At 36.0% G+C, this 24,418-nt stretch overlaps 1 protein-coding gene across 1 annotated transcript in view; it reads right to left on the bottom strand.

Moving 5' to 3' along the window:
• The window catches only part of LOC122530042 (junctophilin-1-like), a 55,810-nt gene that overhangs the window by 20,034 nt on the left and 11,358 nt on the right, over window positions 1-24,418 (bottom strand). The window contains exon 2 of the mRNA XM_043656672.1: window positions 22,009-22,220. Within this exon, the coding sequence (XP_043512607.1) occupies window positions 22,009-22,220 (212 nt within the window). The remainder of the gene's footprint in view (window positions 1-22,008; window positions 22,221-24,418) is intronic.

Raw genomic sequence — 24,418 nt, 5'->3', positions numbered from 1 at the left:
TATAAAATAAAATCTGGACTGAAATAGTTGAATGTACCTTGATGTATTTTAATATATATATATTATAATCTTATATATATATAATATATATTAAATATATTATAATCTTATATATATAATATATATTATATACATTGTAACCTTATACACGATATATATAAAGTAATATATAAAATAATAAATAATATAAAAATAATATATAAAAATAATATATAAAATAAAATCTGGACTGAAATAGTTGAATGTACCTTGATGTATTTTAATATATATATATTATAATCTTATATATATAATATATATTATATACATTGTAACCTTATACACGATATATATGAAGTAATATATAAAATAATAAATAATATAAAAATATAAATAATATAAAAATAATATATAAAAATAATAATATAAAAATAATATATCAAATAAAATCTGGACTGAAATAGTTGAATGTACCTTGATGTATTTTAATATATATATTATAATCTTATATAATATATATAAAGTACAAGATATATAATATATATTATAAAATATAGTGATATCAATATATTTTGTAACATTTTGGGAAAATAAAGTTAATCTTTCACGGTTAATTATTTCCTTCAACATCCCGTCACTTCCATTTATAATTACTAAGGGACTTTGTAAAAATCACACGTTACATTCTCGACATTTTCAATATTTCTCCAATAGTAAATCATTCGGCTCGCGAGCCGCCCGTGTTTATTCGAGGCGGGCGACAGTCGAAGCGCGGCCAAATAGAAGCAAAATTGGATCATTCGGATCGCGGTTATTTCCATCTAGCGATATTATCGCGGCGAATCCGTGTATCAGAAGGATGGCTGACGTATCTAGAATCTATCAATTAAGCGCGACGACAAAGTTCGTGCGCGGTCGTGCGAGTTAGCGTGTGACGATGGCGGCAGAGGCGGAGGCGTGCAGAGAGGAAAGTAGAAGATCTTTCGCGTAAAACGTTTCTAAAACCGTAACGGATATACACTCTTTCTCCCTGGCTGGAGACGATTACTTTCGCACGGGCACGCAACGAGCCGTGACGCAACGTGTTCGAAAAACGGAAATGACGGCAGTTCACAAAGTGAGTGACGCCTGGCTTTATCAACGAAAGGCAATCCGCCGTTATAATGTTTAAACGGAGAGGAGAGGCTTTACACGCCGTGCGAGCACCGAGGGGTCGCGCTCACCCTCGAAAGGCAGGGGAAAAAGGGAAAAGAAGAGAGGAGAAATTGCACAGAACAAAGGAAGAAAAAGCACAAACGAGCTTTCGTTATTCACGCGTGGATCGTTCCCTTTTTTGTGAGAGCCTCGGTCGAAGCAGCCGAACTGTCCTCGATGAATGGTCCCGGGGCTTGTCGCGTAAACGAGCTCCTCTCGCGACGATGGTTAATTGCATCGTGAGACGGCTAAGTTCTACGAGCGGGCTTCTTGTAACTGGCGAACAGATCCGTTGTTCTTCCATCGTCGTTTCCTTTTCGATGAACCTCGAGGGTCACTTTGCTGGGGCTAAGCTTTGTTCAAACGAGACGCCATTTTCCAACGTCGTTAGACAACATTTGAACGCTTGCTCGTTCTTTACAGTACCTACGTAATTTCATGAGAACGTTACGAGAGTTTACTTTCTATGATTATTCTTTTTGTTTTTTTTTTTTTTTATAACTACCGAGTTACAGTACGATGAAGTATATTTCGATTTTTTAATAAATTTCACTGTTAATTTTATTAAAAGAACCTGTATGTTTTTGGTAATTGCAGAAACGAAAAATTATTATTATTATTATTTTAATGCTGCGATCGAATGATATGTTATTAAAAAAAGTCTAACATTTATAATATATATATATATATAATATTATAAAAAAGGGTCTAACACTTATAATATTAGATTTAACGAATAATCGATTTAAAAAATTAAATCGAAGAAAATAATAAACTCTCATAGAACACTCGTACGTAAACCTTAGATTATTCCATAACCCTTCAAAGAAAATACAACGAATACGCGATTGTCTTTTCGATATTTCCTGCTGAAAGGTACTAAATACGAAATTATCAAGTTAAACGATCCACATTGGGCAGAATTTCGTTGGAAACTCGGATATCGCGGCGCGGTATTTCCGGCCGAGTGAAATTCGTTCGCAGAAACGCGATTAACGAGCGCCGCCCGGGGACAATCGATTTGCAACAAGTATTTTACGCCGATCGGTTGTTCGCAATTTGTCGCTGGAGCATTAACGCTTCCGCGAGTGTAATCGACTCGCGTCAACAAACGAGCCACCCCCGGTTTAAAACGCTCGGGATTCCTCTTTCGTCGGATATAGAACTCCGGCTCCGTGCATACTTCCTAAACACGTACTTCCGCGCGGCCACCCTTCGTAATTTCTCCGTGTCGTTCCGCGAGGAACGCTCGCGCGGCGAACGTTCACGACATTCTGCGAATGCTCGACCTGCCTCAAAGTCCTCCTCGGGGACGTTCGAAGTCGCGACAACGGGTCAGGAGCTTCGTGAGGAGCCGCGCAAGATTTATCGACGGGGCGTGGTAGGTTCAGGAACTCTATTAGCAATGGGAGCATTCGTGAACTGACGGCAGGTCAACTGCGGTTCTGAGTTCTTGAGTTTACGAATGGCAGTTCATAGAGATTCATCTGTTAGAAAATATTCGCTCACTTATTTGCTGTAAAAAAATTTTCACGTTTTTACGTCTATGGAAAGTGTCTTGGAATTTTTATATTTTCGTGTCTACGTAGAATATTTTTTTGGAATGTTATTTGGAATTTTAGACAGCAAGACTAGTCCGAGAAGTTGCAAGATATTAATTGTTAACATACTGATGGACAACATAAGTAACAATTTTTAAGAAATTTTAACAAATTCTTGGGCGATTTATCATTCAAATATATATAAAAGTATATAAATAATATGTAAATATATAAATTTATAAAATGTATAAAAAATATATAAATATATAAATTTATAAAATATATAAAATATATATAAATATATAATTTTATAAAATATATAAAATATATATAAATATATAAATTTATAAAATATATAAAAAATATATAAATATATAAATTTATAAAATATATAAAATATATATAAATATATAAATTCATAAAATATATAAAATATATATAAATATATAAAATTTCGTGATTTCTATGGAATATACAGGGTGTCTCGCGGCTCGTGATGATTCTACGTATCGAAAACAGTAGAGTAAATAATATTTTCGTGAAAATCTCTCAAAAAGGCTGTAACGAAATAATTGTATTCCTCCTTTTCGATACATCAATATTATTTATAACATAAGGTAATGACAATGAATTTTTTTAAAGATAAACAAGTAAAATTTATTTTCTACCTTATTGTATCAGGATTAATTAATATATTTTAGTAATGTTAATTATCTCGAAAATAAATGATCTAAATATATACACATATGTATATACACTTTTTTTTTTTTTTGTCAAATAAAAAAGATAAATATACATTTAGAAATTAAATGTTTGTCGTGTTTATTAATATCTAGTTTTTTTCTAAATAAATTTATATATAGGCAGAGTCGCCTCCCAGTCGGTTGACGACGAGTCGTGGGACACTTAGAACGTACGAACAGTATCGAACATATTTTTAGATATATCGAGTCTCGTGAAAATGTTTTCACAAAACTTCGGGACATTTCACATTTCGCGCGGTATATTCGTAAAAGGTACATACGTACGAGCGATCGAATGCCTTTCGCGTGTACCACCCTGCGATACGCCTGTGTGCGGCAGCATTGGTATTTATAAATAAATGCGTCGACCACGTGCCACGGGAAAAATGGAATGGCGTTTGGAGAGTGCCTTAACTCGAGCAAGAAGCTTAAAACGGCCAGCTCCGAGGGTAGAAGTGGCCGATTGGTGGGGATCAAGGTGGAAGGAATATGCCAAACCCGCGATCTAGCCTCTCCTCCGCGTCGCGTCCGCTCTCCCGTTGGTTCCATTTTCATCAAAACGGCCGGAATATCGATGGATCTGCCCCATCATCAGCCATTTCCTTTGACCGTGCTCGGAACGATGGAACGACGGGGATCGAGGATGGTGTAACAGGAATCGGTAGCAGGAGGAAGCTTCTGTTTGGAAATTCTTCTGGCAAACGTCGAACGATGCCTGCCGGTTATTACTTGAGCGAATTGTTATTTCGAGCTGCCGTCTCCTCGTGAAATAGGGAATTTTGTAATAGGAGGTTACCGCGGGAACTTGGTTCGTTGGCAAACGTGTGAGAGAGGCTCGTACATAACGTATGTGTGTGTATATACTTTACACACGTATGTGTTACACGTACGTGTAACAGAGAAGAGTGTGTAAAATCGGTCACGCGTGCACGACGACCAGTGTCTCTCTGTCACCGCGCTATATAAACGTATAGAAGATAAATAAAAACGACCGAATTGGCCACCACATTTAATGCACACGCTCCTCGCCGGAACGAGCAGATTTTTAAATACTTCGCGCCCGGCTGTCGATCAACCAGCCATGAAATACATTGTTTCTAATTTTAGCGATGGGGCCACCGGCACGCGCGCGTTCATTGACGAAAGTTCGCAGTTGAAAATAAAAATGAACAGTGGCTGGCGGCGGCCGGTGGTGTCGTTCGCTCGCCGTTTCTAGCAACGATCCGCGACCGGCGTTACAGATTTCACGACGTTGCAGTACCCAGGGGGTGAAAACCTGTCGTTAGACGGTGTCGATATTATTATTAGACCCGTTATGCACGTCCCGATAATCCGAGGAATGCGCGAATATTTATGTAACCCGCCCCGTGACGTCGATTTATAACATTGTTGTACGAGCGCCGCGGTATCACTCGCGTTGCCAAGTGACGCGCGTGCTGCGATCAGAATAACGTGGACCGCGTAATTAACGCGCGAAAACGGGATGCGTGACTTTTCATTTCTATTTGAGACGCAGGACTTTTCATTTCCATTTCGAAGAAACTTGTATCCGCGTAGTCTGCTATAGAGAAATAAACAACGTATCGATTAGTCACCTTCTCCCGGCCGTTTTGCAGTCTGTTTCTATTTTACTTTTCCCAATCTTAATCAGGCTGGTGGCAGCTTGCAAATTATTGCAAACGCGCGTGCAAGTACCGTCGCGAATCATACGCTGAAATGTTGCAACGTGTATATATATACACATACGCATTATACGTATCATATCATATTATAATATTGATTTCGTTGCATCAGCTATGCGACTCGTTGTCAAATTGTTCTAATTAAGCTCGATAAAAGGGGGAAAAAGATAAAAATAGCGGTTGGAAATGTCTTCGAAGCCACGAAAAAAAAAAAAATGGCGAATAAATATTTCAGTCGGGCGCGAGCCGCAATGCCGTTACATCTTCCGCGAATTCCTTGCGTCGACCTTTAATTAAGGATGATAATTAAACACCAGCCACCGATACTTTCTGCCGGCGATAAATCTTCGTGACGCGGTTCCTCGTGTTTCAAGGCGTCCCGGTGACGTTTATCGGCCCCCACGGTGGCGCATTCGTTCCGCGCTTTGAGCATTTTTCACGTCGACCTTCCGGTCCGTCCAATTGACACAGCTATGCTAATTCGCCACTAAATACACCGCTCGTTTTTTCGTTCTGCTTGCACGAGATCCGTTTCTTGGAACGAACACATTCGCGAAAGTGTACGAGCACCTACACACGTCGATCTTTTCTTGATAAAGAGAACCGAAAATCTCATTGCTTCATCTTGGAATGAAACACGATTTTGCAATGTGTCTGTGATTTTGAATTATGAACAACGAGATGCGATTGTGATAAAGTTTGGTGACAAATTTGAAAATATACGCGAGAGTTTCGTGACACTTGTCGCGAACTAGTATAATCTTCACGGAGGAAATGAAAGCATTTGAATAATCTTATATAATAATTTGTTATATTAACAAACTGCGATATATTTATTTAGTGAGATTATCTTTGGTATCAGTTATGTATACATGCTACCAAATATTTTTCTGAAGTATTTCTGTGAAATTTACAATGAGTCTTCGCACACTTTGTAACAAGGTTATTTCTAATAAAATAAAATTACACCAAGAAAAATTTCACCAAGAAAATCCTTGGACAAATCTTTTGTTGTAAAGTTCAATATCGATTTTTCTCAAAATACACACATCTCAGCAAGATATTTATAAAACCGTCATTTTGCTATGAAATAATCACTCTGAACATTAATAAATGAATATATCATATAAAGATAGAAATAGCCTATTTGTAATATACACGAAGACTCTCGTAAATGACTTTGTTGATACAATCACGGTTACCTTTTTCATTAGAATACCACAATAATAAAATTTCAAAAAGTTTTTCGTAAAAGTATTCAAATGCTTTCGTGAGTCAATCCGTATCGCTTGAGATTCTACGTAAAAATAGAAAACACTCGATAAATATCCACTGGTTATTGCTATACATTTAGACATCGAATAAATTACACTCAGACGTACTTTATTCTCTTAGAGTACAATTGTTGCTTCTCGTGCTTTTTCTTCTCTCTGTTCTATTTGCATTCAACACCACAAAAATGGATTCAAAACGATCATTCAGCGTGTATTTATTTACTCGTGAAGATCTTGCTCGGCGCGTAGTAGAATAGGACGTCAATGATCAGACACGATTGACCGAGTAAAGCTATCGATAACGTGGAAATTAATTCACTGGAAAGGACATCGAATTCAGCTTTAGGAGAATAATTCGTCAAAATCCATGATATTACCTAATTGATAAGTTACGAATCTAATTTTTGAAATTTAATAATTTTATGTCAAATCGTGCAATTAAACAACGTGAATTTACTTGCGAAAATTTCTTGGTTTTCTTTTTCCCAAGCTTGTTTTCGTTACACACGGTTCTTCGACAAAGATTTTCGAAGAAAAAAATACACGAACAATTTTCATTCGATTTCATTAAAGCGTTAAAATGCAAATATTGATTCTCTTCAATTTCAGCGAGTTCATTTCGAATTCCTTGCAATTAATTCTTCCACGCTTGACAATTCTTGTTACGTAAAAAATTTCCCCTCAGAGATCCGCGCAATTGAAAATCCAGTGTCGTAATATCCAGTGGTCTCGGCAGAAGAATTTTCCCATCTTGACCTAAATGTTAATCGTCGAGAGTGGCATTTTTGTCGTAAATTCTTAACAAAACATTCCTACATATACATAAGTTTATTTACACAATGCGACGACATTGTCTTGTGGAAGAAAAATTGGATAACTCTTTCACAATATAAATAATATAACCTGCAAATTAAAAGATGCAAGACAACTCTAAAAATATTGAAAAGACGAAAGAAATATACTTCAGATTCGAGCAGCGAATAACCAGAAAAAGAATTCCAGGTCGAACAGGCCGAAATAATTTCGCGACGGAAGGATCGATCTGGACCAGGCGCCGAGTATAATTCGTTGGACGCAGAGTTATTCACATTCATCACGCGAACATCATGGAAACCGAAACTCTCTCAGAGGAGAGAGACTCGTTCCATCGTGTCTTTGACTTTCCTCTCTTACAACGTCGACCAAGCATCCATTATTTAAACGAACGACGTTCTTGCACGAGGGTGTGCAACGGTGTAGTTGCTCAATATTTATGAACCACCGGGAAACGAGAGATATTTGAACAGGCTGCGATTTCGCAGTCCTCGCGTAATGAATCGTGTCCCCGAATTACACGAGCTTTAATTAATCGAGCATCCTCTTCCTTTTTCCTCCTTCAGGACTGTGCGAAAACGTTCACTGCGTTGGAAATCTTATTATTACAGTGTGTGTCTCTGCAATCGAGGAAGAAGATGGTTCTAAAAGACGAGAGTGAGAAACACACGTGATTTTCGAAAAAAAATCGATTAATTACCTATAAATAACAATCACTTTTTCCACGAATAAATTTATGCTAGATAGTAATTTTTATCGCTCACTGTTGACAACATCAAATTTATTCAAATTAATTAAACCTTTACTTCTTCAAACTCTGAGAAGATTTTCTATAAAAATACAGGTTTATATAAGAAAGATTTAATTTCGTATTCTCGACTTATTTTCTCGGACAGAGTCATCCTGTTTTCTCTCTTTTCGTACAACAATCGCCGAATCGCCCCTATTTCCTCCTTAATGTGCAACGTCGTATAAACCCGGTGCCGGATCAATTCCTGAATAAATTATTATCGATCCGAAGAAACTGGAATTTCGTTCTAGACGACGATCATGCTCGCCTCGTCCTAATCCCGGCCCGTGAAACATTACGAGAGGGATGAGAGGGAGGAAAGTTTTAAGCGCCATCGTGAAACTTCTTCGCTCGATGCTCATCTCACGGACATAATCTCGATATTTTAACATCTCGGTTAACGAGCTTACATCGCCGCTCAAAGAACAGAAACGTTGATGTTCGTCGAATCACCGACGCGTATCGTTTTGCATTCACATTTTGGGCGGATAGGAAAGTTTTTAGGCACGAGTGGCCAAACTTTTGTACCCTACGTGCCAATTTTCCCTCGAGCGAGCTCCAATGCGCCACCAAATTATTTGAACGACAAAAACGTTTATAAATAACAAACGTATGAAAAAAAAAATACCTTATTTATTATATATATAATTATTTATATGGCGTCAACTCTATTGCAGCAAGAATCATCGAATTCTTTAAATTCTCATCGGTGCCTATTCTTAATTAATTTATAATTAATTAATATTTTCATGGAGGAGAAATACTCGTTTGCATTTACAGGTACTTCCAAATAAGCATATGTATTTTTGTGCAAGCTTTCTAAAGATTGGAAAAGCTTCGAGAGATAGAATCTTCCAAAAATTCATCAAATCAACGTCGCTTGGTACAGGATAATCACGAAATAATAAAGAATTGATCGTGACGATACATTGATTAAATTCTGAAAATAGTTGAGTTAATTTCAATATTTTTATATCTTGTGTTATTTATTTATTATCGAAACTTGCTGAAATCATGAAATGCACTTCCTCCTTCGTCTCTATTACTCGTTTCTTCGTCGTGATTCTTATGGGGCCGAAGAATTCACCTGCAGAGAAATATTGTTTTCTTTCCTTTAATCCTGAACGTTCGACGTACACGAGTGGCCAGGGTGGCTCATTCAAAATCGCCCTGTCGGCGTGAAATCAAGCGTATCGCGATGTTTTCTTTGGCGAAGGACTTGTAGGATCGTTCCTCTCGCCTTTCTGGGCCTCTAACTTCGCTGATTGCGGGATAATCTCCGTGAGTGCTCTCACGGCGCCAACCGAGAGGCGATAAGAATCGTATATAAAAAAGCGAGGAAAGGGTGATAACTCGATAATCGGCCACTGAAACTTTCGCTCCGCTTCGTTTCTACTCCATTCTCATCAAAACGAGTATCTCGAGTTGTGACAATTTAATTTCACGTTCGATATACATTATTGGCTGCCATTCGTTCTCGAATCAGCTGGCGTAGCTTTCCACTTTATTTGTACATTCAACATGCTCTTCCTCGGAGGAAAGTATTTAATTCTGCTCGTTTAGTCTCGGAGTGAACTAGAGAGAGAAAGGTCTGATTCATGGATCTATGAGACGGCCAATAGCGTATTTCCAGCGTGGATATTTTTATACGTAAACTTTCTTCGTCATCTTGATTGATGTCTAGAACCACGTCGTATAAATATCACCTATTTTTAACATCTTTATTTTCTAACACCCTGTACGCACGCGTCTTCTCTCATCTTGCGTTCTCTCTTTTTATTATTATTTTCTTTCGCCTTCCTTTCACTTGTGAAATCGTACCGGTAAAATCATTGTCGCGCGTTCGTGGACCCGCGCTCTTTCATTATTTTCATGCGGCGAAGAGGGAGACGAAGTAAAATAAATCACTGGCGTTTAATCGCGCTTTTAACGCGAGCCGCGCTTCCTTCATTTACACGACTGTTGGTCATTACACGTGCAAATTGTTACGAAAATTGAGCGTCCCCTAGGACGTTCCTCCGTTTGTTGGATCTCTCATTAGTTCTTTCGCCTTTCTTCTTAATTAATAAAGGAAACAAATCACATTTGGTGTATAATGAAAGAGGTTCAAGTGAAGAGAAATGCTGACAATCCTGGAGGTCTTGGAAAAAGACATTTCTTTCATCGTCACGTGTCGTTTGAAACCGCGTAACTCGATTCTAAAAGGCTTTATATTGGAATAATATATAAATTTGACGTTCGAGTGATTCTGTAATTTTCAGGTTAGTGGAATACTCTGTGCATTCTTATCTTAGCAGAGAGAAAGAGAGAGTAATTACGATCCTTGGTTAGACTTTCTCCACGGTCGCGGTTATCATCAATTGTTTTCTCAGTTTTCTCGTTTCTTCGATCCTTCTTTTTTCTCTCTCCCCCTCCCCCCTCCTACCCTCCTCTCAACGTCTCGTAACCCATATATATCGTACACGTTATTCAAGGCTCGAGGAATCCATCGCATCGATAGCCTTGACCAACAATCAAAGGGTTCAAACAGGAGGGTGAATCAACGAGGTCTGCACGGATCGCTTTAAAGGTGGAGTATACAAGTATACAAGTATATAACCGTGTGATATTTGCACGGTTTCGTCCTTTTCCACGCGGTTTGCTCACACGTGCGCTTCCACTTTTCACACCCGATGCACGCGCCCCTGCGCAGCTGGCTACACTCCGACGTCGAATCCCACTCCCTTCGTTCCATTATCAACATACTTGCCTCGCCTCGTAAGCCTCGTAATCAACGGCCTTGAAAGCACGAAAATTCATTACGTCGCGGATTTTTACGTTCTCGTTTATCGCGAGACATTCGAAATGCCCGGCGCGACATTGAAGAATACGTCGAACATTGAAATGACAGTACTCGAATTGTAACATTCAGTCACAGTCCATTAACGTTACTTTCATCTTTGTATTTTGCGTTTGATCTTCACTCGGAAGTAAAAAATATATTTTGTATCAGGGGTTTTTTTTTTTTTTTTATTTACGCTATAGAACTCTCTACAGGGTTATTAGCAGCATGCACATTGCTGTGCATACTAACAGTACAGAAACAATTTCGCACACTTTTGTACAAGAATTACACTGATATACAACTAAGATACATGTTTGCTATTTACATACTTATAACTGGAGCTAACTAAAATTAAGAGAACTGTCAAGTCACTGAGAAACACAGCTAATCACTCGACACAGATCCATTACAGATGCCAACCATGACTTTTGAGAAATTTGTGAATAATCAACAGAGGAATTGTAACATTCAGTCACAGTCCATTAATGTTACTTTCATCTTTGTATTTTGCGTTTGATCTTCACTCGGAAGTAAAATATATTTTGTATCAGGAGTTTTTTTTTTTTTTATTTACGCTATAGAACTCTCTACAGGGTTATTAGCAGCATGCACATTGCATACTAACAGTACAGAAACAATTTCGCACACTTTTGTACAAGAATTACACTGATATACAACTAACATACATGTTTGCTATTTACATACTTATAACTGGAGCTTACAACTAAAACTAAGAGAACTGTCAAATCACTGAGAAACACAGCTAATCACTCGACACAGATCCGTTGCAGATGCCAACCATGACTTTTGAGAAATTTGTGAATAATCAACAGAGGAATTGTAACATTCAGTCACAGTCCATTAATGTTACTTTCATCTTTGTATTTTGCGTTTGATCTTCACTCGGAAGTAAAATATATTTTGTATCAGGAGTTTTTTTTTTTTTTATTTACGCTATAGAACTCTCTACAGGGTTATTAGCAGCATGCACATTGCATACTAACAGTACAGAAACAATTTCGCACACTTTTGTACAAGAATTACACTGATATATAACTAACATACATGTTTGCTATTTACATACTTATAACTGGAGCTTACAACTAAAACTAAGAGAACTGTCAAGCCACTGAGAAACACAGCTAATCACTCGACACAGATCCGTTACAGATGCCAACCATGGCTTTTGAGAAATTTGTGAATAATTAACGGAGGAGTAATATATGGTTTGCTTAAAAAGAAGTCCATTGTGTAGGAAGGGTTAATTAATTTATTTTAATAATTTTAATTATCTCGAAAATAAATTATCTATATATATATAATATATATCTATATTTTCTCTAAAATAAAAAGAATAATATATATATTATATATTATATATAATAATATATATCTATATATTATATATAATATTATTGTAAACTAAAAAAAATAAATATATATTTAGAAATTAAATGTTTGTCGTATTTATTAATATCTAGTTTTTTTAAAATAAATTTAATTTATATATAATAATAATTAATTAAATAATAATATTTTCGAAAAATCGTTCGTTTCTTCGTAAAAGAGGTCTCGTCTTTTACTAATTGCTCCTTTTCGTCTCAATATAAGAAACACATTTTTCCCCAAGGGAACTATAATTCTTTTATCGACGTATCGATAACATGAGATTGTTATTTCCCATCTTCGTCGTAACATTTATAATTTTCTTTCGACGAGGATTGTCACGCCTTCGCCTCTGTAGGAAAGATCCCAAAGTAGAAACAACCGTACCCATTGTTCCCAGTTGTATCGGTACGCGGAATGTAAACTTTCTTCTCGTAATTCAGCACCTCCTCGCGAGGCCAGGTCTTGGCTCAGATCTTCGAGTTACGCGTGCACGTGTAGCACGACACGTCGTACAGCTGCATCGCAGATTTTCGCCGATCTTTCGATCGTTCGCGCGACTAAATGGCTCGAGCCTTTTCGTCGCGGAAAAAGGTGGAAGAGGGAGAGTGTTGTTCCATCGTTAATTTCGTTAAACCCGAACGTAAAGAGGGCTGAAGCGCGAGAAAATGGCTACCTCTTAGCAGGCACTGTGTCGGATGGATGGCTGGTTAATTACCCTCGGTTCAGTTGAATAAAATTTGCTCTTTCTCCAGGTTTTCTACCGTATTAATTCGCGTAAGAAGATCTGAAGCTCCTCCTGCGATCTCGGGGAGAGGCGAAGCCGACAAATAATTAATTCGACTCTGGTAAAGTTTTTTGGATTGCAGGGAAAATTTTTTTTCTATATATTTCACTATTTTAAAAATTTGTTTTCCCCTTTATTTTACTTATTTTTAAAAATTTATTCTTCAGTTGTTAGAGCAATGTAAAGAGATTTCTTTTGACACGTTCGTAAAGAAGTACGATGTAGTAAAATTGAAGCTAGTTTTACTGATGTAGTAATTAATAAATGCTAGTATTAATAAGTAGTTGGTTTTTACAATCTTCCTAGATACAGATACATTATTTAGTCTATTTTATTATCTTTCACTGCACCAACTGTTATTCTTAATTATCTAAATTGTCTAAGAAAATCTAAAATAAAACAGACTTGATTCGCACTCGAATCAAGCGTCTACGTTAAAATTTCCTGGGACAAGGTTCTCGTCATTTCAATAAAGTTCAGACTGTAACTAAATTGTTGTTAATGGTCAAAAAGTCACAAAATTCAGGTAGAAAATTAAAAATAAAAAATTCAAAATTAATAGATAGATTTATTACATGATTGAAAGGAGAATAATTATTTAATCACTCTGACAATTGACGAGTGATTGATAAAATTCAAATAAAATAAATCTGTTAGAGATAATATAAAATTAAAAATAGTAACCTATTTATCGATCCTAATAAAATATTTCAGCGGTAATAAGAATCTGGATAAAGTCTGAATGATCGTCGAGGTATTCCTATTGATCCTAAAAAAAATGTTGCACGATTGACTCCAATAAATATTAAACAAAAAAAAAAAAAAAAATTGGAATTTATCTATCGAATGAAATCAATGTAGATAGATTTCTCTGCAGAATTACAACTTCCACGAAGGGGAACCTTTGTGACAAAGCTCCAGTTACGAAGCGACGATTCCTAATTGCCGAAAGCGGCACATCGATCGTCAATTTCGAGCGTCTCGCGTACAAAGCATCGTGGACGCGACTCGAATGCGATGAAACATCACGGCATGGGTCACGTTATCTCGGACGTGTGAGTGCCGTACACGCGAAAATAGCACGATCGTTCGACCGGAATTGGTCGCGCGATTCCTCTTGGCCGTTCCGCGAGACGTCACGAGACGCTCGTGCACGTGCTAATTAAACGGAGTCCGATGGAATTTTAAAGGTTCGCCGAACGTATTCGTATTCCGTCCGGCGTGTTTCAACAGTTTTAACATCCGCGGTTTACCAGCCGTACGTTACGTAAACGAAGCTCGTAAACCTCGCGCGAAGGGAACGTGTCCTTTTAAATTGTTTTATCACATGGGTCACTGGTTTTCTATCACTATGAAATTTTATTCTTGCTCCGTCTTCTAGAAGAGAAAATTGTCTGGCAAATGAAAATTATTGAGAATGTCTTAAGGGATATAATGAGTTATTATTAATTAACTTGGTAAAATTGATCTTATATTCTAGTATGCTGTATATATAGAAGCCCTCTTCGAATATATTTTTCTATTGTCAATAATTAATAAAAAGAAATCAATCTTTCTGACATACGAGAAGGAAAATTCACTGCAGAATAAGTTTGAGAGAAAAAAAAAATTTACAATAATTTCTCCTCCTTCTTACTGGCCTCTGCAATTTTTTTGTCGGCTAGAAATTTCCCCCCACGCATTTCTCTTGAACTTGTTATTACTAATTTTGCTCCAATAGTCTTTAATCGCCCGAAATACCACGCATAACTGCGACGAGAATAAAGAAAAGAAGGGAGAAGAGAATCCAAAAAGTTTCAACGTCGTTTCGTTTTCCTTTGACGAGGCTTGAAAAGTGCAGAAGCGTTTCGTACGTCAGCGTGCGTAACATGATTTTCAAAAAAACGTGTCACCCTCACGCGTGGCTAAGAAACTTTCTCGATCGCGTGACAGGCAAAGGCACAAACGATGAAACGAAAAATTTTCTCTCGCGATTTTTTGTGAAAGTTGCTCGAGTATTTCTTAATCCATTGTGCGTATGAAGCTCTTTTTTCTGATGGCAGACATACAGTGAATTTCGGAAATTTCTGAACGAGTCTGTCAGAGAAATAATTTGCAAATTTGAGAATACTACTATTCTAGAATACGAGAATTTGTAAATGTTGTTAAAAATCGTATTGAGAATGTTATATATTATAATATGTACTAGATGAAAAAGAAATATACAGAAACTTTCCTAATATCTCATTCAAAATTTGGAAACAAATTAATAAGAATAATTGAAGTAACGATTAATAAACGTCGTCGTGATTAATAAACAAACCAGGAGAAATTGAATGTTATACAAAATAAAGATGATCATCTCTCATAAGTTTCAAGACAGAATAATTCGTTAAAATTTCACTCGCTTCCTGTAAATGTCTCAATTTTTCTAACAAAATTTTAACCATTTTTTTCAATAAGATCGCGTTAACGCGTAAATGTTGGAATACACATTCGCGTATTTTTATAACGCGCAAACGTTGCATAATTTCACTACGCGTCGTTCGAACGGTTGAGTAACGATTGTGCAGGGCGGGCGTGCATCATTGTCGTGGTTTCTTCCTTGACAAGGGGCGCCGTGAGATGAGAAAACACGGGCACAGCTGGCTGGCCCGGCTCTAAATAAAGCGCTCAAGTGCAGAAGGCGAAATGAAACGCAATAAAACTTGTCCGTATCACCGATTTGCTCCTTTCTCTTCCACCGTTCTTTGTCTCTCTCTCTCTCTCTCTTTGTTTTTCTTCCTTTCCCTTCTCCTTCATTTCTCACTACTTCACGACTTTCTTTCGTATCTTCTTCGTTGCAGGTCGCCTCTTTCTCAGAGTCGTTGCTTTTCTTTCGAACTCTCGGTCTTATTGTTCTTTCGTTGCCGCGATTGCTTCCGTTTTTTTCGTTCTTCCGCGTCCGCGTGTCGCAGTGAAATTAATACAGGATGATCAAGAATTCATTATTGTAATTTTGTAATTTTTTTCTTAGAGCGATTACAGCGAGTTGCGGAAGTAGTGTGCTCGTCTATTGCCGGCTTCAAAACGAAGAATTTGTTTTGTAAACGCTGACGTTATTAATTGGTAAATGATCGTGCAAGAGAGCCATGGAATTGTTTTGAAATTGAGAAATAAAATTTTTTTTTCGTTTGTATCCAGTCTAAAATAATTTTTTACAGAGTAATTTTCAAATAAACATTTGTCTCGTTCTATAAATATATTACAAAAGTACATTACGTTTTTGTACATTTCATTTCTTTATAAATACGTAATCGTTCATTTATCATTTTCATTATCACTATCTTACTACAGTTTTGCATTTATTGTAGTTTAGGTTCATTTTCTAACCTTAGTTTGACACCAAAATCAGTTTTATTTTCTGTGTAACCTTATTTATTTCAGTATCCTGCTTTCTCTTTTTGATGCTTTTTTAATACCAGCAATAACAATTTCTCGTTGAATTCTGTGTTTTAACAAATTGTCTATTTTGTCACCAGTGAATGACACTTCCGATGAATCATTGATACAACTCATTCCTACACTTTCTTTTAAACATCGGCTGCACCGATTAATCTCGCGGTTCTACTTTCTTCTCGCGAAAGAATCGCAATTTCAACTCAACTTGGATCTCACGAGGGGAAAGCGAGACTTTCGACTCGTCAATCGAAATTTCTTCAATGTCCCTGAAGCAATTTTTAACTTTGTTCCCAGCCTAGGGTAAGAAAACATCGAACGGCACTAAATGATGCACGACAGAAAACGCGAAAGCTACGGTGGAAAATAGCAGTCGAAATAAATATCCGTGTCCCTGTTCTGCGTCTCCGATGGATTTATCTCCCCCCTAATTGATATCGTTGAGCATCGAATCATAACAATTTGCAAAGTAAAAAAATTTAAAAAGTAAAAAACATAAAATATCCTATGAATTTTGATAGTCTTTCAATTACTGAATACAACTACATGAAGCCTCATAAAATATTAAAATTAATTTCATTTTTAATTGATATTAAAATATTAAAATTTGTTGTCGTGAAAACTCTAGTTTCCTCGGTCTTTATCTTTCACAATAATTTTGTACAGAATAATTTTACAGTGTGTTATGCAAAATTTATAAAATTTTAACTTATAAAACTTCATAAACAATAGACGAAAGACGACTGTATGATGACTATATTAAAGTTAGATATAAATTTTAAATTAATCTGATGATGTAAATTAGAAAATAATTATTATATGATTTAATTATTATATATTATATAATTAATATAATTTAATTATTAATTAAAATATGATAGAAATTAGAAAATAAATTTTTAGAAGCATGTGTAAATATAAAAATCATGAATAATAATTTTCAGCGTGTAATGTAAATATTAAAAAGTGATCCTATTGAATGTTAATATTTATTGTATAATTAATATAATATAATAATGGTATGACGTAACTTCATTCATATTACATATTTTGTAACTTTTATATATATATTGTTTAAATTTGTTAAACTTGATCGATATAATTATGATACATTGGATCCTACAGTATCAATGAAATGACGTAATATTTTATACAATATGTATATTACGTTCAAAAAAAAGCCTAAAAAAAAGTCCAAGAAAACCTGCTGACGTACAAATATTTTCGCGAACAATCGGATATCAACAATACCATTTGAGGGGCCGGTACTCATCCGGTATAGCGTTTCTCAGATCCAATGGAAATGCAAAGTGACGGCCGGTGGTCTGCGGTGGTACTCGTAAAGTAACTTTTAGATTGGCCGCGATAAAATCCCGTGACTCACACTCCAACTATTTTTCCCTGGCCGTTGTAACGTTTTCGAGAGGAGTCCACGGACCGACCCCGATTCGCCTAACGCACACCTACCGGGCGCGAATCTCGAGAAACGAATGAGAAAAAGGAAAAATAAATCGATCTGCGGCCGTGAGGGGAGAAAAAACGAGCGTCGCCGACAACGTGGATACGAGCTGGCGAATGGAAAGGAAAAAGTGTCAGAGGGACAGCGATATCATCGATTTTATGTAACCTACGCTAGTGAAACGTGAAATTTGGACGTTCACCTCTCTCCTCGTGTAATATATGGCTCGCTATCGGAGAGCCGATAGTGCGTCTTTTTTTTTTTTTGTTTTTTTTTTTGGTTTTCTTTTCTTTTTACTTCGTATCGATGAAACGTCAAATCGTGTACGACACGTTCAGCAGCGGGCGACGAGGAAACGTTGATGGAAAACAGGGATCTGAGGTAATTGAACGAAGTACGAAATTAGTTTAAATGAAAATCGATCGTTTTGCAGTCTAATCACTTGGTGAGTAATATCCTTCGATGAGCGTTTATTTCTTTGAAATGTCGAATTTAATAGTGAAACTTTCACGATACACTTTACTTCGTTCATTGAAGATATTAGATTGGTACGTATTATATGCAAAGTTGATACTATACATAATACGGAGAACATAGATTAGTTACGTTTATTGAATGCTAAGAGGAAAGAGTAAAGCTCTGACTAATGAACTTCTCAGACATGTTAGAATTTGGAAAAAAATAACACGTTGCCAATAGAAGGATAATCCACTTCGTTCACAAAAAATTAATGTTACACGAATTGTCTCTAAACAAAGAAAACTATTAATATTAATATTAATGTTACACGAATTATTTCTAAATAAAGAAAATTATTAATATTAATATTAATGTTACACGAATTATTTCTAAATAAAGAAAACTATTAATATTAATATTAATGTTGCACGAATTATTTCTAAATAAAGAAAACTATTAATATTAATATTAATGTTACACGAATTATTTCTAAATAATGAAAACTATTAATATTAATATTAATGTTACACAAATTATTTCTAAATAATGAAAACTATTAATATTAATGTTGCACGAATTATTTCTAAACAAAGAAAACTATTAATATTAATATTAATGTTGCACGAATTATTTATAAATAAAGAAAACTATTAATATTAATATTAATGTTACACAAATTATTTCTAAATAAAGAAAACTATTAATATTAATATTACACGAATTATTTCTAAATATTATTAATATTAATATTAATGTTACACGAATTATTTCTAAACAAAGAAAACTATTAATATTAATATTAATATTAATGTTGCACGAATTATTTCTAAATAATGAAAACTATTAATATTAACATTAATGTTACACGAATTATTTCTAAATAAGGAAAACTATTAATATTACACGAATTATTTCTAAATGAAGAAAACTATTAATATTAATATTAATGTTACACGAATTATTTCTAAATAAAAGAAACTGTAGCAAACGAACCGTAACAGTTTAACTTGGAATCACGCGCGGATGGAAATGGAACGAATGGAACCGATTATAGAAAGGATCTAGACGAATCGATATTATCGAGCAACTCCTTCCAATGATTCCGTTCCGATTCTAGAAATTCTAGATGATTATTCCCTCTTTCTCAGTTGGCCCACAAGGATCGCTTCGTTATTCTTGTTTTGTTCGCCGCCCCTTTGCTCCACTGTCTGACCTTCAACCCTTTTCCCCGACCACGAGAAGAGAGTCGTCAGCGGAAAACGAACGAGCAAATTGCCACTGATCGAATTTCCTGTCGCAATGTATCGTCAATCGGTACATCTGTTTTTTATCCTTTATCCTACTTTCGCAGCAGCGAGAAATAAAACACATTTCCGTCTTTAGGAAAAAATTAGGAAAATCTGAAAATTATATAAGTTATATAAGTTATATAATGTGTGGTATAATTGGAAAGTGAGCGGAATGTTTGAAGATTCGATTCTACCATAAGCTAGCTGCTTGTTCAATTAGTGGAGATTGGATTTTGTCGGGTCGTGACCTCAAAATTCGCCAACTCACAACGCGACGTAGCTTCTTCAAAGATTAGAATTATAAAGATATACGTAATTGGCAACGCGACACGCACCATCGTCTCACGCAACACGCTGACACGCAAACTTAATTAACGCGAGTGTTCACTTATTTGTTTTTGCCTCTAAGAAATTACTGTCTTTTTTCAAATGGAGTTTCATTAAACAAGCCGTAATATCGTTTTAATCACCTAGCGATCGTCGTGATTTATTTCATGTCATTAACCTTTGCCAAATGAGCTGGAAAAAATGGTACGCTTTCCTTCAGGTCAGAGTTTGAAATAGAAGATGATTAATTGTGAACTAATTTGTTTTTTTTTCTTCAGGGAATTCGTTTGAAATGGAGAATGATTGATTATTCAAACATCTAAGAACGAATCAATCTTTCCTTTACCTTTAAAATTTCACTAATAAGTTTTGAAAGCCTTTCAGGATCTGTGTATTTTAATTAAAATTTTTATAAAGTAATTATTCAAAATTATTTTACAGGACATTTAAGGAATTATAGAACATTTAAGCAATTATTCAGAACAAAACCTGAACTGATTAATTCTTTTCGAACTTTCTTGTTAAATGTTACAATATTCTTATGCCAGTAGCTCGTCGAAAATATTTTATTCCAATTCGTCGTCATTAAAAATATCTATACGAAATTTTTCTCCCATTATAACACATATGTTCAATACTTTTCCCCGAAATGAAATGATACTTTTGTTTATCAATTAGCAAATGTGAAAAAGAATGGCCGTAAAGGTGCAACAGTCCCGTTGAATGTATCACCGAATTGGCAACCATCCAAATTTCGTCCGAAAAAAGAGGCTCTCGTCTCTCGGAGACAGGCCAGCAATTAAAACGCTTATTAATAACCGCAGGATTGTACGGGAAAAAATTCGAACTGCGGTTTGCGTCGATTTAATTGGAAATGAAAGATGGTCGTGGAAAATCGACAGGTTCGAGCCGATTAATCCGCGTGGAGATCAGATCGATAGCTACGCCCGGGACACGTGCCCTGTCACTTGGAGTTGACACAGATTTCCACGAGTTGCTTCGGTGTCTAGGATACGCCGTATTCTTTGATCTGTTTCTGACAGCTTTATTTCGTTCGTATTACGCGTCAACTTTTGCTGCCGTGTTCCCCCGATCGTTCGTATAGCAGATGAAGATTCTGTCCGTATCGAATCAGAATTAATTCCGCGAATGATCCGTTTTCACGACTGTCGATGCCTGGTCGTCGCAGACAGTATAGAAATTTGTATAGAAATTTGTATAGAAATTATAATCGTCGCGCGTGTGGCTACGTTAGTCCTTCGCATCTATTGTTAGAATATGTGGAAATGTCTGTGCAGTCGAATGTTTGAGCGTTTAAACGTTTCAAGCCGCTCAAGTGTTTGTTGAAACGTTTAAAGAGTCGATTCGAATTGTTAAGAGATGTTAAAAAGAAATTCTTTTAGGAAATGATCAAATGTTTCAATTTCAATTGACGTTGTAGAATTAAACTTCAAATAGTGTCTAGTAATTTTTTGGATACTGAATTTTATGTTCTCTCTGACGAAGATTGAGCTAAAAATTCCAAAATTAAACGATACAAAAATTGTTCTGTAATATTACTTAAACTGTTCCAGTATCCAATATTCGTAATTTTATCAGTGAAGGGTTAATAGCCTCTTAGTAGAAGATTATTGAAACACCAAAGTAAGATCAAGAATTACAAAAAAAGAAAAAAAAAAAGATCAAATGAAGACGAAGAAGACAGCAATCATTGTCAGTCTAATCAGCCTCTCTTTACTCCATTAGATACATACTAATTTCTTCGTTCTTCGTTCCGTCACCGACCCCGTTAAAATAACGAATCCCCTTCGCATGAATCATTCATTTCTCGAATATCTATCAGTGGGCATATCTTCCCACTGCGTGATATTCTCTTTAAACACGGCATAAATTGCCAGAAAAGGGACGCTCTATGTAAACATCACGTCCCATTCAACCGTACCAAAAAATTTCCCCGGGATATTTCGCCGCCCACGCACGACGCAGAAAATTTCCCAGCGTTCTCGCGATATCTAGACAGAGGCACGATTAAAGTAGAACTCACCGCTGTCCGCGTAGGTCTCTGAACCGTATCCATCCTGAAGTCCGCTCGCCCACGTGCCCTCGTACCTCGCGGTGGACGTGGTCGATTGTCTGACACCGTATCGGCCCTTGAATCCTTGACTCCATTCGCCCCGGTAAATCCATCGTCCACGAGTCTCCATGCCCAGGCCATGCCGTTTCCCGTTCTGCCACTGGCCTTCGTAAACCGATCCGCTGAAATTCGATACACGTTGATGGGTGATAATGCAACGTGCAGGATGTTTTCAGGAAATGCACTCGCTCTTTTTCGCTCCCCCACCCCTGGCCAGCCTCGATGCTAGTAGCCAGGGTAATTGGAGGAACTTACCTGGACTTGTTGCGCTCGCCAGCAACTTTGCTAATCAGGTTTCTGTCTAACAGTTTCCTGCTGCTTTGGATTTCAACCTCTTGCGCTGGAACGACGTGCCATTTCGTCTCAAAATTGCAATATTTCCTCGGCTTTAGTGTAGAGTATAAAACCCGGGCAAAACAAATAATAAATTTATTACTTCTTAGTAATTTCTATCCGACAAGTTCAAAAAGAAAGCGACGGATCATTGTATACGGTTTGGTCGCTCGTTATGGTCCGCAATCAGTTGCCAGCGCAAGTGGTTAAAGGGAAGTTTCTTCAATCTCGCGAGATCGATGGTTTGCCAGAGGGCGGCTTTCTAAATTAATCTCTGAAAACTAGCCGTGGAAAACGTGAATTTCCCAAGCTACTGACGAGATACTTCGTTTATAATTATTGAAAGGATTTCTAATTTTTTTTTTTTCATAGACTTAGAATTGGTGCATTTTTGACGACTTGAGAAGTTTCGTGAATTTAATAGTTCGTATTTCACCATACTCTATGCAGAAAAATTTTACAAATTTGTATTTTTACTTTTCAGAGATTTCGAAACCTTCGTAGAAATTTTATGTATTTGAAACGATATACATTTCAAAGAGAAATTTTACTTCGAAATTGATTTAAAAATCTTCACACGTAAAAATTGTACAAATCCTCGATTACACGTTTCTATGAATTCAAATGACATTTTATGAAATGAAAGTAGATATGTACAAACAAAAATTTATTTTCCATTCTATCTCCATCTTTATTTCCTCTTTTTAAATCTAATCTAATCTGAAGAAGCGACAGGGATTAGACGAAATAAATCAGACTTTGCTCGTAGCGGCCGATACGAAAGGAACTCGTTATCGAAATGCTTTTTCGTCTTTTCAACAGTTTCCCTCGTGTGCTTCGAATACCTGTGCGCTTTTCAACTCTGTTCCGCGACGGCTGCTCCCTTCTCGCACGAGTAAATCCTCGTCGGCACCCGAAGGGAAAAAGAAACAGATCCCTACGATCTGAGGGAGCAATTTTCTTTTTCGCATTTCGTTCGAGGGGAATTTTTCTTTTCCTCGATATTGCGCCACGCGAAGGCAAAAAGGAACAAATTCTTTGTCGATTCTGTTTGCAAACACGCACGAACTGATGACACGCTGCGACAAACATGCTTTTGTGGAAAAAATACACGCCTCTCTGATAAACATCTATATCATGTAAAAAAAAAGCTTCTTATATATATATAAAAAAAGAAAACGAAATTCACCACTGTGTATAATTAAGTTTAATTTTCTTCGTCCGCGATATTTTGTTCGTCACTCGCACAATTTGTATTTTTTTTAAATGAAACAAATTGCATCGCGACTTCAATTCAGATTCTACTTTTGTTTCGTTGTTTCGCTCTCCAAATATTAAGCGTGCAAATTGGTTAGGTATCTAGAGATCTGCTCGATTCTAATTGTTATTATTTCAAGCTGAAATATCGGGCTGTTTCATTGCAATTTTAAGCAGAAACATTATTTGCGTTCACGTAATTTTGCTTGTATATTTATCGGACGAAGTAATGTTATTTACGAAGTATAAATAACATTTTAACTGTTTAACTGAATTAATTTATGCACACGATATTACAGTATAATTTTACTTTGGGTATTTTGTATCTACGATGAGTATATAAATTATGTATATTTTAATACTTTGATGCATGAAAAATGTGTCTTGAAATCCTATTACATAAAATATACAATAAAGAGCATAACCGAACCAATAACGATGAAAAATCGTTGACAAATTAAACTGTTATAACTTCGTAGAAGAAAAAATCATGTAACAATCCACTTAGTCTTACTTAAAAGCTTAAGACTTCTACTTTCATAGTCCTGAGTTTGTTCTTTTTTCAAAAATGATTTTACATCGTGTTGGCGGGTTAAAAAGTAAAGATACCTTTTTGTTTCTAAATATTTCTGAAAAATTTAAATTTGTAAACTTTTAAATTTCTAAACTTAAATATTTCTGAAAACATTGAAACAATTTCTTTCGTGATTAGATCCACTCTGTGATTTCA

Source organism: Frieseomelitta varia, unplaced genomic scaffold, assembly GCF_011392965.1.
Source record: "Frieseomelitta varia isolate USP_RPSP 00005682 unplaced genomic scaffold, Fvar_1.2 scaffold_323, whole genome shotgun sequence".
Classification (NCBI taxonomy): Eukaryota; Metazoa; Arthropoda; class Insecta; order Hymenoptera; family Apidae; genus Frieseomelitta; species Frieseomelitta varia.
Note: the sequence above shows the minus strand (reverse complement) of the source record. Positions and strands in the feature narration are given on the sequence as shown.